The sequence below is a fragment of the Lycorma delicatula genome, chromosome 5 (genome assembly GCF_047948215.1).
Source record: "Lycorma delicatula isolate Av1 chromosome 5, ASM4794821v1, whole genome shotgun sequence".
In the NCBI taxonomy this organism is placed as follows: domain Eukaryota; kingdom Metazoa; phylum Arthropoda; class Insecta; order Hemiptera; family Fulgoridae; genus Lycorma; species Lycorma delicatula.
In genome coordinates, this window is record NC_134459.1 from 159,997,178 (window position 1) to 160,013,057 (window position 15,880).

General features: G+C 29.8%; 1 protein-coding gene across 1 annotated transcript in view; it reads right to left on the reverse strand.

The window, feature by feature from the left end:
* PKD (serine/threonine-protein kinase D3) overlaps nt 1-15,880 on the reverse strand; it is a 287,780-nt gene that overhangs the window by 30,187 nt on the left and 241,713 nt on the right. The window contains exons 6-10 of the mRNA XM_075367438.1: nt 13,784-14,072; nt 9,593-9,768; nt 4,671-4,723; nt 1,934-2,057; nt 1,246-1,378 (exon numbers count right to left, since the gene is read on the reverse strand). Coding sequence (XP_075223553.1) covers nt 1,246-1,378; nt 1,934-2,057; nt 4,671-4,723; nt 9,593-9,768; nt 13,784-14,072 — 775 coding nt within the window. The remainder of the gene's footprint in view (nt 1-1,245; nt 1,379-1,933; nt 2,058-4,670; nt 4,724-9,592; nt 9,769-13,783; nt 14,073-15,880) is intronic.

The following is a 15,880-nucleotide window of genomic DNA, read 5'->3' on the forward strand; positions in this document are numbered from 1 at the left end:
GGTCTGCTTCACTTGGAATTCTGTAACTGGTTGAATACAAATTAACAACTTTACAAGTATGTTTTGTTTACTGATGAGGTAAATTTTATTCAAGATGGCATTAATAACTTATGCATTGAGCATACATGGGTAGAAGTAAATCCTCATGAAATGGTGGAAGACAATTTTCAACATTGATTTAGCATCTAGCATTATTCAACACCAATTTAGTGTCAATGTATGCTGTGGCCTTCTTCACAATCAGATATTTGGATCATTCATATTACCTGAGGTGTACTAAATGCTCAATTTTACTTGCACTTTCGTCAAGAAGAATTGTCACAGCTGCTTGAAGATGTTCCTCTAGCGCTGAGATGTAAAGTATACGTCCAGCATGATAGCGTGCCTCCCGACTTCTCTTGTGCTGTTACCACAAATTTAAATCATCATTTGAAATGAATTGGTCATGGAGGTCCACATCCTTGGTCCAAGATCGCCTGATCTAACACATTTAGATTTTTACATCTGGGGATGGTAGAAAAATATTGTAAACAAAACAAAAATACGTTCTTGTGAGGAATTAATTGCTTGTATTATGGATGCGACTGAGCAACATAAGTACAGCCCTGAAGAAATAAATAGAACAACAAATGCAGTACAGAAGCTTGCAAGCTCATCTAATTATAAACTGGTACGTATAATGCACTTTGGAGTGGTATTGTTTCTAGATTAATTTGAATTTTTCTAAGTTTTCATGGTTTTATTTAACTTATCTTATACCATTTTGTTCAGAATTAAATTGCCTACCTTGTTCAAAATTGTTATGTGTTTATTTAACAGTTATTGTATATCAAACATAAAATCAGGGTTTTTATCCCAGATTTCTAAAAAAAACTACTGCAGATGCGATTCTAGGACCTATATTATTTTTTCAGGTCAAAAACCATAAGAAATACTCATTCTGCCCCTTAATTAACATCCTAAAAATTCAAAAATTTCAGTACAATCTCATTTTAACCATAGCTGAAATCCGAGTGAATTCTTCCATAACTTGTGAACAAAGCATTTTACGACATATCTTTAGATGAACTTTTCCCATTATTTTCATAAATAGAATAGGTTAAGAAACTCTAGAGGCTTAATCACTGCAGAGTGGTTTACTCTTTTAACTTCAGGTCAAAGAAAGAAAAGGTAAAAGAAGAGTTATCAAAATCCTATTGACATGTTTACACACTTTTTATTTACAATAAATTATAATTTACAAACCTCCTTGTGGACTTCTAGCAGAATCAACAGCTAATATTTCTGCTAATGGTATTTCTTTGTAATATTTTGATCCTGTATCACTTTGAAACAGTGTTACTGATTTTGAATCTAATCTCCAATAATGTCGTTTTCTCTGTAATATTAAACACAATTCATTAATTTATTCTATATAAAAAAATAATAAAAATGTTTCTAGAAATTCAAATTTATAGTATTTAGTATAATTACATAAATGCATGAAGTATTTACACACACACACACACACACACACACACACACACACACACACACACACACACACGCACACACACGCACACACACACACACAGACAGACACACAGAGACAGACAGACAGACACAGACAGACACACACACACACACACACACACACCCACACACAGACACACACACACAGACACACACACACACAGACTCACACACACATTAAAGAATAATTAAGTAATTTTTTCTATACCTTGGAGAAAAGATAGCTTAAAAGAACATATGATAAATGTTACATGATGGATACTAGGAAGTAAGATAACAGTGGAAATTCAAACAAAGGTGATGTATAAATTAGAAGACAATGAAAAAGAATAAAACATAAAATAATAGTAAAAACATATGAAATTTTGATTTATAACTTATACAAATATATAGAGTAGATAAAGTAACAATACTTAATTACCGTTCTGTCCTTGTTTGTAAAATGTACCATCCAACCTTCTTTAAGAACCTTTGAACCTCTTCTCTTTGTATGTTTAACAGATTGTACTATTCTCATTAATGGAATATTATTACTAGGTGATGAACTGGAAGAAAAAAATTAAATAACAAAAAATGTTTAATATACTTGTATTTTTAGTTCAAGCATCAAAGACAAAACCTGATCTCATTTTTCCTTTCCTTATATTACAGTAAATGATCTTTTTCCCCAATTAAAAAACAATTGTTTCTGTTAGAAATCTTCAGGTTTAGATTTCAAAATTTATATGAAAATGAAATTCTAAGATTTTTTAACTCTAGTTGAGAATCTCTGTAAATGAAATGTATATCTCTGAATTCTGAAATTATATTATGTAGCATAATAGACCCCAGCAGCAAAGTAATGCATTCCTAAATCAGTAATAAAATTAGTCAGACAAATTTCAGCTTAATTTTTTTGTTTTATTATTTTATTGAAATACAACTTACTTACTCTTGTACATACAACTTACTCTTGAAATACAACTTACTCTTGTGGTATGTTGAATGTTTTTTTTTTTTTTACATAAATATTTTAAAAATTAATTACTTTATAAAATTGATAATCGAAATTATTTTTCTGCAATTTTTATTAATTCTGTCATAAAAATGTGAAAAAACAGATTTCATGGCAATTTTTTATTATACTTCACAGGGATTTCTCAAAAACGTACTCAGTGATGATACCTGAACCAATTTCTTTTTAAATTTTTAATATAAAATTATATGTAGAATCATAAATCTAGCCTTGTAAGTTATTTCTGCATAGGTTACCACACTTGTTTAGTTTCCAGATTAAATAAGGGAAAAATACATAACTGACTGTAACTAAACAAAGAATCTCCAGAATCAAAGTTATATGAACTTTTTATATTAACAGAGGAATATTCCTGAAAAATAGCAGAAACCTCCTGGAACACTATGAGTAATTTTGTTGATAGTTTTCTGTGAATGCCATTCATATTATTATGAATAGAGAAGCTTCTGGAAATGGAGAGTGTCAAGATTAAAGAAAAGAGAGATTAAAGGAAGAATGTAAACAGACAAATAAATGTAAAATGAGAAAATTAAGAAACAACAACAAAGAGGCTCAATGGAAAGAATTTTTAGAATAGAGTAGAGAGTTCAAGATAAGAGAATAGGATGTCACAAGTGTGTTTTGTTTCATCATAGAAGTGCAATGATTGTTCTCAGGGAACAAATTTATTCATTTTTAAAAGTATAGGCTAGTTTCCTTTTATAAATAGTAAAAGTAAATAATCCTTGTATAAAATTCATTACTGATTTTGAAACTGTAATCTCAGTATCATATTTACTTTTTAATTCTACATTAATTTTCATTAGTTTCTGTAATCTTACAGTAGAATCAGAATTATTATTTGTGGCATATAATTTACTTATTTTGTAAATAAGGTATTCAAGAGTAATTATATATTTATATATTAAATTAATTATATTATTATTAAATTACACATTTGTATGATTTTAACGTGTGTGTTATCTCAATACCCTTCTGTTGATCCAATAGCATGCGACAAATATTAAACAACTTTCATTTGCATTTTTTAGTTTTATGAATATTAATTAAATTACTTACAAAGTGATGGACTATTAATCAATCACTAATATGGATGTCATTTTGTTGTAAGTCATTTATATTCATCCATTTATAACGAGTATTACAGTTCATGATCCTGCCAAGTGTGTAGTACATCTGAATTCTGACAGCAAAAAAATACTGTGGCAGAAATTCACAGGCAAATTTGTGATGATTACGGCCCAATATTATTAGTGATACTAAAGAAAGTGATGCCGTTCATTTCAAGAAAGGTGATTCATGGTTGGGATAGAAGATAATTTGATTGACAAAGTTGGTGAAAGAATTCTAGAAATTAATACTTCATTGTTTCACAATTGTCTTTGATGTTTCAAGAGCTTTGATTTATGGAGTTTTGACTAAAAAATTGGGCTATAAAAAATTGTATGCAAGATGAGTGCCAAATATATTAACTAATATAATAATAAGGAAAAAGTCTTGCTGCAGTGCATGAATTTTTGTGACGTTATGAAAATAAAGTTGATGAACTGTTTGATCGCATTGTTACAAGAGATGAAACCTGGATTTCTTATTCAATTGTTGAGACAAAGCAGGAATCAAACAATGGATCATCTCCTAGACTGAAGATAAACAGGGTGTCTTGCTAGTTGACTTTAGTGATAGCAGAACTACAATGAATGCCGATGTGTTCTGTAAAACATTAAAAACTCTTAAAAGAGATATAAAATACAAGCAACGTGGGATGCTATCCTGTAGGATTTTGTTTTTGTCCCAGCCACAAAAACAGTGAGGCAATTGGAAAAATTTTGTTGGAAAATCATTAATCATTAACTCTATAGGCCTGACTTAGCTTCTAGCAACTATTTTCTTTTTCTTTTATTAGTAAGTAATAAATTTTTCAGTTTTGTTTTTAATTCAAAATGAACCTTACTTCAAAAGCACACCTCGAACATTTAAATATATATCAATAGAAAGGAGTTAACAAATAATAGTTAAGATATTAAAATGGAAGTCTATCTACTTCCAAAATAAATAAAAAATTCATTACAGTACAAGTACAATTTACTATTATGTTTGGAAGAAAATTTCTTTTATTAATAATAAGTGCAGTAATTCGATTTACCTTGTAGGCCTTTTTTCCACTTCAGGGTCTTCATAATGAGTTGTTATCACATCCTAAAACAATAGTTAAGATACTTTTTTAATAATAATCATATATTTCCTAACGTCATATAAACTCATTTTACAGAAAAAATATGCAAAAATTATTTTTTAGCAAGTCATTTTTAAAGTGAATTTAATTAAATGAATGAATTCTAGATTGATTCTGTCAAGTTAGTAAAATAGTAATGTTTTTTGAAAGATATGTTTTCTTCTAAAAAGTTGAACATTATGTATAAATATATTATATTACATTATGTATTACTTAATTTCAGAAAGAGTTTAGTATTTTATAACTCAGTATTATTTATGTTTGTAGCTCAGTCAGTTAAACTGATTTTTATGATATAAAACAATATATACAAAACAACTTTTTTATTTATTTATTCATTTATTCAGGTAACAAAGAACATTTATACCCTTAACAATTTTTTTTTTTTACTTGTCAGTTGATTAATTTGATGCTGTTTGCGATTACTTTCTGTTCTGCACAAATAATTTAACATCATCATATTTAATAAATTGTACATCCTCAATTATCTACTTCATATATTTCAATCTTTGTCTTTCATTACAGTTTTTACTTTAAACATCACACTAAGTAAACTGGATGACATAATATGTGGTCTGTTAACTTAGTTCATCTCAATAAGATACTGCAGCAATTTCTCTTCCCTCCAATTCATTAGAGCACAAGATTCTTTTAAAGCAATGATTTATTAACCAAAATTGTGTGCAAATCATAAGGTGTTTGAAAGAAGGATATAAAACAGGATCTCATAACAATGTACTGTGTATAGTTGACCTATGTAGCAAACTAGAATAGTTTAGTATGTATACTAGAATCTATTTTTTTCTAAATGCTCATGTATGATCAGCACTATTATAATATTAGTAATAGTACAGTTATTCACTTAATATATTAAGTTGAACTAAACAAAGCAGTAAATATTTTTTTCATTTCATTGTTTTTATGTGCGCTCTTCTAATCTTAAAAAGAGTATTTTGCTTCATTGTATAAGTTATCTATAATTTACACATTATAAGAATTGAATTACTATTTTTATTTAATATAAATAATAATAATAATATAATATTAAAAATTTATTTAATATAATAATAATAAGTAATTATTTTGAACATATTTAACAAATAAATTACTATTACCACTACAGTACCAGAAAGATTCATATGAAGATTGATTTTTACTACATAACACATGCTTTTGTTTTGTTTGCATTTTTTAACTATTAGAGTATATAAGCCATATAATTAATAAAAAAAGATTAAATTTCAATATTAAAAAAATGAAAGAGAAAAGTCAAAATACATGTTTTTGGAAAGGAGAAAAACTATAAGGGTGTGCAAAATTTGTTTTACAGTAATTAACTGAAACATATGTTTTTAAGAACTATAAAAAACAGTCTACTATAGACTTCACAAAAAATAGACTAATCCTAAACATGTTAATAGAAGCATGTTACTTCTAAAAGTACAACCACATTTAGTGGATAACAAGTTTTTATATTCCTTTTTTTAGTACTGATTGCTATAGTCATTAACTATTATTAAATTCCAATGGTATTACATTGATATCAGTAAGTAAAAATCTTCAAAATGATTTTCTAGTAAAATAATATGAATTGGACACCACATGACTTCCTTGTAAGCCTATTAAATTACATATATTCATTATTTTAAAAATAAAATTACATAAAATTTTATTTCATTAATAACTTCTGATTTTTTTTTATTGATATCAATAAATTATTATTTATTGTAAAACTTTTTTTTACAATCACTGGTTAATAATACTCATTAATAAATAAATATATTTAAAGTAAAGAAAAAATAAGGCAGTTAAAAAGTTTAAAAAAAGGAGATGAGTCAGATTTGAACCGATGTGCCTTCCCTAGTAAGATCCAAATATTTCATTAATTAAAATTTTATTTGGCTATAACTCTGGAACCATGAAAGTAAGTACCACTTATGATATATCTTGAAAAGCTCTCAATGAGGGCTTATTACTGCAGTTAAGAAAAAGTCTAAAATCCAAATTTTTGGATTTTGGACTTTTTTTGAAAATTTTGGTCTAATTGATTGCAATTAAAAGGGAAGATGCACAACTAAATGTTACAACAGTCCTAAATGCAGAGTTTCAACATCCTACTGCTAATGATTTTTGAGTTATGTTAGATACATACGCAAATATGTACGTATGTAGGAGACATCATGCTAAAACAAGTCAAAATGGATTCAGGGATGGTCAAAATGGATAATTACATTGAAATCTGAAAACTGACATTTTTCACAACCACAATACTTCCTTTACTTCGTACAAGGAAGTAAAAAGGTTGGCAAAAACATAAGTAATAGCATAGTTTCTACCTTGGAAGTAACTCAACTGATCTATTTTTCTCTGCTAATCAATTGAAGAAAAATGGGAATATAATTTTTTTTTGTCTTCAGTCATTTGAGTGGTTTGATGCAGCTCTCCAAGATTCCCTATCTAGTGCTAGTCGTTTCATTTCAGTATACTCTCTACATCCTACATCCCTAACAATTTGTTTTACATATTCCAAACGTGACCTGCCTACACAATTTTTTCCTTCTACCTGTCCTTCCAGTATTAAAGCGACTATTCCAGGATGCCTTAGTATGTGGCCTATAAGTCTGTCTCTTCTTTTAACTATATTTTTCCAAATGCTTCTTTCTTCATCTATTTGCCACAATACCTCTTCATTTGTCACTTTATTCACCCATCTGATTTTTAACATTCTCCTACAGCACCACATTTCAAAAGCTTCTAATCTTTTCTTCTCAGATACTCCGACTGTCCAAGTTTCACTTCCATATAAAGCGACACTCCAAACATACACTTTCAAAAATCTTTTCCTGACATTTAAATTAATTTTTGATGTAAACAAATTATATTTCTTACTGAAGGCTCGTTTAGCTTGTGCTATTCGGCATTTTATATCGCTCCTGCTTCGTCCATCTTTAGTAATTCTACTTCCCAAATAACAAAATTCTTCTACCTCCATAATCTTTTCTCCTCCTATTTTCACATTCAGTGGTCCATCTTTGTTATTTCTACTACATTTCATTACTTTTGTTTTGTTCTTGTTTATTTTCATGCGATAGTTCTTGCGTAGGACTTCATCTATGCCGTTCATTGTTTCTTCTAAATCCTTTTTACTCTCGGCTAGAATTACTATATCATCAGCAAATCGTAGCATCTTTATCTTTTCACCTTGTACTGTTACTCCGAATCTAAATTGTTCTTTAACATCATTAACTGTTAGTTCCATGTAAAGATTAAAAAGTAACGGAGACAGGGAACATCCTTGTCGGACTCCCTTTCTTATGTTCTTCAATTGTTACTGTTGCTGTTTGGTTCCTGTACATGTTAGCAATTGTTCCTCTATCTCTGTATTTAACCCTAATTTTTTTAAAATGCTGAACATTTTATTCCAGTCTACGTTATCGAATGCCTTTTCTAGGTCTATAAACGCCAAGTATGTTGGTTTGTTTTTCTTTAATCTTCCTTCTACTATTAATCTGAGGCCTAAAATTGCTTCCCTTGTCCCTATACTTTTCCTGAAACCAAATTGGTCTTCTCCTAACACTTCTTCCACTCTCCTCTCAATTCTTCTGTATAGAATTCTAGTTAAGATTTTTGTTGCATGACTAGTTAAACTAATTGTTCTGTATTCTTCACATTTATCTGCCCCTGCTTTCTTTGGTATCATGACTATAACACTTTTTTTGAAGTCTGACGGAAATTCCCCTTTTTCATAAATATTACACACCAGTTTGTATAATCTATCAATCGCTTCCTCACCTGCACTGTGCAGTAATTCTACAGGTATTCCATCTAGGGAATATAATAAGATCTAAAAAGAAAGGTATGATTTGATTATCAGAGAATCTATTTTGTCAAGCCCTAAAGACATAGGGATAAAAATATGGAGTATAGTGTAGATAAAAGCACTTATATATTAAGTAAAACAATGCAGAGTATGGACCAGTTGATAACACAAGGTGGTTTGAAATTAAAAGGTATTAAAACAGGGAAATCACCAGACCAGACACAAAGAACCAGAAAAAACAGATAAATCATTAGTTTCTGGATGATATGATGATTTGGAGTGAGAAAATATACCAAAACAGAAATCCTGGAAAAAGGCTTGTACAGAATAGATCTAACTTGGTTAGTATCACAACTTGATTGTGATAGACAGATTTAGTTAGGAACTGATGAAACAGATTACTGGAAAAGTTAATGAGGAGATTAACAGGATTTTGATGTAAGGTAAAAAAAAATTTTCAGTATGTTTAAACATCTTATTTTAGACAACCAAATATCAAGAATAGTTAAGGCAATTTACAAAACTTATTAAATACCAAATACTACACATGTTTCTTAAGTGCGGGTAGTGAATCAAAGAAGTATAAATTGCAGGCAGATGAAATGAAGTTTTTGAAAAGTGTTATAGGTAAGATAAGAATGGTTAAGATAAAAATATGGTTTATTGAACTTTTTGTTTGTTGATTTACATTCTTACTTCACATCTTTCAGTTTTAAGATACTGCTCCTTAAAACATTCCATGTTGTGGAACTATCAGATTGTAAGAAATTCAGTGAAACTACCATCCAGAAATCATAATAATATGTAAATTTGATTAACACAATTGCTAATACAAATTTCTTCTTTAAAAAGAAAGCAATATTATCTAATATCACAAAAACTGAGTGCACTAATCGATATATATGTTGCTGCATATGCAAGTTAGCAAATGTTATGAGCTAATAAAATAAAAATTTTATTAATAAAATAAACTAACTGCTAATAAAATGAACATAATAAAATAATAACTTACAATATAAGCACCATTGGCAATAGGTGAAGGAGAAATTGGTGAGGTTGGAGACATTATTTTGCGAGCCTCTACAGGTGATGGAGGATTTACTTCATTATCGCTATCATCTTCAATTAGGTCTTTACTGTTTTCTCTTTCTGGCTCGCTACCTACCCCACTATCTGGATATTCACCAACTGCTGACACAGACATAACATAATGTTAAATTCATGTTAATTACCTAAATCTATCATGCTAAAATGTCAAAAAACCATACTGGTGAATATCAATGTGATACAAACCAAAGTAATCTCCTTAAAAGCTTTGTAATGATGCAAACAACTAATCCATTCCTCACAGCATTTTGGAAAATGGTATTTAGATAAAAATCTTCAGAGCTGCCAGTTACATTACCTTTATCTCAAAATGCAATACTTAGAATGTCTTCTTTAATTTTGGGAAAAATGGGTGATTGGTGGCTGGCTACATTCAGTGTAGAAAGATGTTTTAACAGTTCTGATTCGGTTAACTGAAAAAGCGGATTATAATGATACAAGCTCTATAAACTATTGGTAAAAAGTTTAGTTCTTATCTAATCTTTTTATAGTTTCTGAATAGTAACTCTGATTGCCTGTAAATCCATTTTTCCTCCTACAAAATATTCCTCCTGTATTGTAACAATAAAATACAATTTTCTTTATCTATTAAAAAAATCTGAACCAATAGAAACATTTTTTATTGTTATGCAGAATTGGTAGTCTTTTATAGTGAATTTTGTGGCTTCATTTAAGGGTTTTATTGTCTTCAACACTTTCACCAACATTTTAACTCTTATATACTTTTACTCATTGGTGAGCTGTTCGTACTGGAAAATGTTTGCTATTTCTGCAAATACCTTCTGCATATAATTATATTCAGTTAAAATTTTTCTATTTTTCTTTTGACATTATTTTTTCCTTTACTGTGCCCTGAAAGATTATTATATGATCTTTTTTTTGTACATAGTTTAATGAACTATTTCCTACTGAACAACACATTGTTTCTGGGTAGAGACAGTGTATGTTTCTCCACATAATCTGTTCTAGTTCTTCTTACAGCTGAAAAGCACGTAATGCATCTAAAATACAAGGAAGCCAATTGGAGTTGTTTTCTCTGGCAACATGATATTAATACCAATACTCTGACAACATGATAAAGCCAGTTAATGTGATGAACAGAGTAAATGTGTCATTTGTAGAGCTGAATACTGCAGCACTTCAATGAGCTTGGCACGCTGATGTGCACTAACTTGAAAAAGAAAACAACAATAAACCAGTTCAAAATTCAATTTGTTTAGCTAGCCTAACATGAAAACATGAACTTGCTTTAGATATTTAAAAGCTTTTATTTATAAGTTTTCAAGAAAATGAAAAAATCTTATGTATATTGATTAAAAATGGATAAAATTACAAGAAAATATGAGGGTCAGTCAAATATAAACTGGACTTTTGTCTTCATGGCTCGTGAATGAACATGAATGGGTTAATGCAGAGATATTGATAATACTGATAGGCAAAAAAAAATTTTTTTAATGTTTCTCTAAGTGTCATACCATTTCTTGAATTGCTTTATGTGTACATTACAAATCTGTAAATACAATTTTTCTATCACCCTTAGTTTTAAATAAATTACACTTAAAAAAAAAATTAAGGGATAATATGGTTAAAAACTGTAAAATTTGTAATTTTGCATGGCCATACCTGTGTTACAATGATTTCACTGATGCTTTTCTTTTATAAATAGACTCAGGCACATCCCAAATTAATGTCCAACAGTAATCGGCAAGCATGTTAGTATACCATTTCTCTTTATAGTGGCTTTCCACAGTGCCGGATTTACCTTGGACGAGGTCCCAAGCAAATCAATATTTTTGAGGACCCCCTCCCCCTATGAGGCCCCCCCTGGAAGTTCCAATTGCATATTATCCTACAAAATTTCATTTGATAAACATATAGGTTATGATAACAGAAATAATCAGACACAACCTGATACATTTTTTAATGAATTTTACTAACCTTAATTTTTCGTTTGAATTTTAAATAGTATGATTCGAATACATACCTTGTATCTTTGATTCAAGCAACGAAACAAGATGCTTCAAGAATCTCTGCCGGTTTAGACAAAGACGAACAAAACGTTTGACCTTTTTGTTACACATGGAAATGACGCGCGGGAAAAAATGGTTTGCATGACAAACCAATTTTAAAATATACTGTCATTATAATCTATGCTATAAATATAAATGAAGCTTTTACATAACTGAAGATAGCAATTACAATTATACATAAGTTATAAAAGTATTACATAAAGTATTATAAATATATTCTTTATTTTTTGTTAATTTTACTTTTATTTTTCAAGATTTTTTATTTCGAGGCCCCTGTCAAAGTGAGGCCTCAAGCAGCTGCTTGTTTTGCTTTATGGTAAATTCGTCACTGGCGTTCCATCACTGAAATGTCTTGGTGGAAATGTTCACTGTATTTGTCACTTACGTCTCTGAGGTTGTCCAGAAAAAATCCAGATTTGAGCAGAGGAAATATATTTTCAAAGACACATTACATTCCATAGTTCTGTATGAAGTAAGAAGTTGTTTAACAATATTGTGGTAATTGTCAGATTTTTGTTTGCCGAGAAAATTTTTGCAAACGTCTTTAAATAAAGCCCAAGCTGCACTTTCTACATTATTTAACAATAAGTTAAATACATCATCTTTGGCCAACTCTCTTATTTGAGGACCAACAAATATTCCTTCTTTAATTTTTCCTTGAAGCATCCACTTGTCTGCAATGTCTGGTCTCACGCGAATCACTCTTTTGCTGAACTATTCAAGGACACCTTTGTAAAACACTTGGTTGACAGTTTGTCCTGGAGGAACAAATTCTTTATGTACGATACCCCTACTGTCAAAAAAACAAATCAGCGTGGTTTTGATCTTTGATTTGCTCATTCAACATTTTTTTGGTCGAGGAGATGACAGTGTGCCACTCTTCGCTTTACCGCTTTGTTTCAGGATCATACTCAAATATCCAGGATTCATCACTTGTGATCACAGGATTGAAGAATTCTTGGTCGTTGTCAATCCTCTCAAGAAGATCGATGCACAAGTTTCTTCAATTGTACATCTGTTCTGTTGTGAGGTTTTTCGGCACCAATTTTGCACAAAACTTTCACATGTCCAAATCATCTGTCAAAATTTGATGAACAGTAAAAGTGTTTAAATTTAACTGTTCACTCATCATCCTTATTGTTAAACGATGGTCTGGTCTCACAAGAACCCTCACACGCTCAATGTTTTCATCAGATTTTGAAGTTGAAGGTCTGTCTGAGCAAGGTTGATCTTCAACGTGTTCTCAGCCTTCCAAAAATGATTTGTGCCGGCGGAAAACTTGTGCTCTTGATAAGCAATGTTCCCCATAGACCTGTTTCAACTTTTCAAAGGTCACACTCGCGGATTCCCCAAGTTTAACACTAAACTTGATTGCACAATGTTGCTCTAAATTCCGATGCTCCATTTTTGTAACACACAACAAAAACACAACTTCACTGATGGCGCTGTCAAAAATAATGTGTTGGCTGAACAGAGTTGAAACTCATACTGAGTATGTGGAAGGGATGAACAAACCGGTCTAGCACAGACCAGTAGACACAGCGTTGCCAGATCGCTCGCAGTATTACCAATCTCATTACTTTTCTCACACACCTCGTATGAAGATAGTAAATTTCATCGATGTTATCAAATTCTACATCAATTGAAGATAAATCTGAGCAAAAAACTGCCAAGGTTTAACATCAGTAAGTATTAGTACAGATTTCAAGGCTGGAGGACATTTACTACTTCAATAATGAGACCAACAATGGGAAGATCATTTTAGTTATGTCTTGTTCAAGACCACCATGAATATGTCTGTATTAGGCAATATGCCGGCTTTACCTGATAAGGAACTCAGTCCCAGGTTGGGCTTTTTTTCAGATAATAGAGTTCCTAGATAAGATGTAGGCAGAGCAATAGGCAGAGTAATATTATTGAAATCAGAAGCACATTACTGATCAATTATTAAGCTGCAATATTTTAAGTAAATATTTATTGTTAACAAAACGTTCTTGAGAATATTACTAATAATAATGGATAATTATAAAAAAAAAAAAAAAAACGCTAAATTAAATTGATCTTACTTGACTGATCACGTGGATTTTCTCCAGTACAGTCCTTTGGTATTTTATCAATACATTTCTTATGTGCGTTATAATGACAATCTTTACATTGCATTCCTTGTTTAAAGAGGCCTTTTAATAATTTCTTGCATAGTTGACATATTGTAGGTCGAGTATATGTATGTAAAACAAACGTATGCGGTATTTTAATACGATTAGCTATTTCTTTATCAATCCATGGTGGTCGACCTCCTAATGATGGTGAGCGACTTGTTTTAGGCACTGTAAGATTGGATCCAGATCCAGGTAGCTGTAACAGACAGATAAAAAAAAAATTATAATTTAATAAATCAAAAGCACAGATAGATTTAATCATTCATCATTATCACAATAAAATTCTATTCAAACATAATATACAGACATAAAAATTCATGTTTATGACAGAATTCAGGAAGAATTAAAAAAAAATTCTAATATTAAATAGAATGATTTAATAATTATTGTGTAAATAAGAAAATGGGTGTAAGTCAAAATGATTTTAAAGGATCTTAAGATTTTTAGAACAATTTCTTAACGATAATGTTAGGATAGTACTCTACTTGCACTTATGCAATCTACAATTAAAACCAAAGTTTATCTATTTTCCATGCTTACATCTCAACATAAATCATTTAACTTTTTTTACATAGATAAAAAGAATGATTTTATTTAGTAAAAAAAAATTATTATGATAATGTGTACCAAATAGTATCATTGAATTATGTTTGTTTTTTTGCTTATAAAGATCGTCAACTAATTGTTACCTGCAACAAACAAGGATATCATTGAATATTTATTTAGCATTTAATTGCAGAAATTTCCAGTGAGTGAGTGAACAGGATTTTAATGTTGCAACATAAAACTTATGGTCAGTATTAATGATTCTCAGTATGTGTGTTTGTATGTATCTATATATATATATAGAGAGAGAGAAAACCTTATCTTAACTGAAGATTTTGTCAACAAGACATTATTAAACATATATTTCTTTAGAAATTTAAACTAACTTAGTGTTATATTTTTTTAACTTTTATCCCTCCATGACATGCTATAAAAATGATTTTATTTCTATTTTCCTGAGTTTAAGACTGCTTTAAGAATCAGAAAAATTAAGTTTCTTTTGAGCTAAGATACAGATCCATGAAAATTGCATTTGTAATGTCAATAAAATGAGAATCTCTTAATAGATCAAAGGATATCAGAGAACAGCAGGATTAAACAATGCTGTTTTCAAGGATATCAGAGAACAGCAGAACTAAACAATGCTGTTTTCCTAATAATTATGAACAATAGTTTTTTTTTTGTTTTTAGTTATACTATCCCATACAATTATCAACTATTTGATTAATCCTACACAGCTATAAAAGGTGTGCTTCAGAAAAGTTATACATAATGATCACTTCCTGTATTTCCATAAGAAAATGTAAACAAATAATAATAATAATACATAAGATAAATACAAATCTCTTAAGCAGATTCACAACAGAAAGACTATTTCAGATATTGGGAAAACTGTAATAAACTTGCAAATTAAAATATATGATAGTAAGATGATACGATGAAGTTAGCTCAACAATCTGCAGTAATTTCAGACACCAGTTTAATAATCTATGTTTATAATGTTTTTCATTTTTAATTTGATTTAACTGATGTGCCTTCATCTAGACTCAAAAGTTGCCATGGGAATTTCATATTAAGATATTCAGTTCAGTGATATGTGCTTTATGTATTCGGAGGAGATTGGTCCCTTATGTTTCTTGAATAGTAATAGTAATCACTTACTAGAAATTATTTACTTTATTTACAATGTAGTTTATTTGTGAGATGCTTTGCAAGCGTGAGACATTAGTGTGTGACAAAAAAGGCAATTAGAGTATTATTGCTTTTCAGAAGTATGACAGATGCTGAATGATATTTCCTTTGCTGGGGATTATGATTTTCTGGGTAAGTACATTTATTCAATTCTTGTCTACACTAAATTGAACTAAATAACTCTTAGGAAGTAAACATCTGTAAAAAAATCTGGTTAGAATATATGAGCTAATTTTGAAGTTCCTCCTCAAAATGAAAAAAACCACA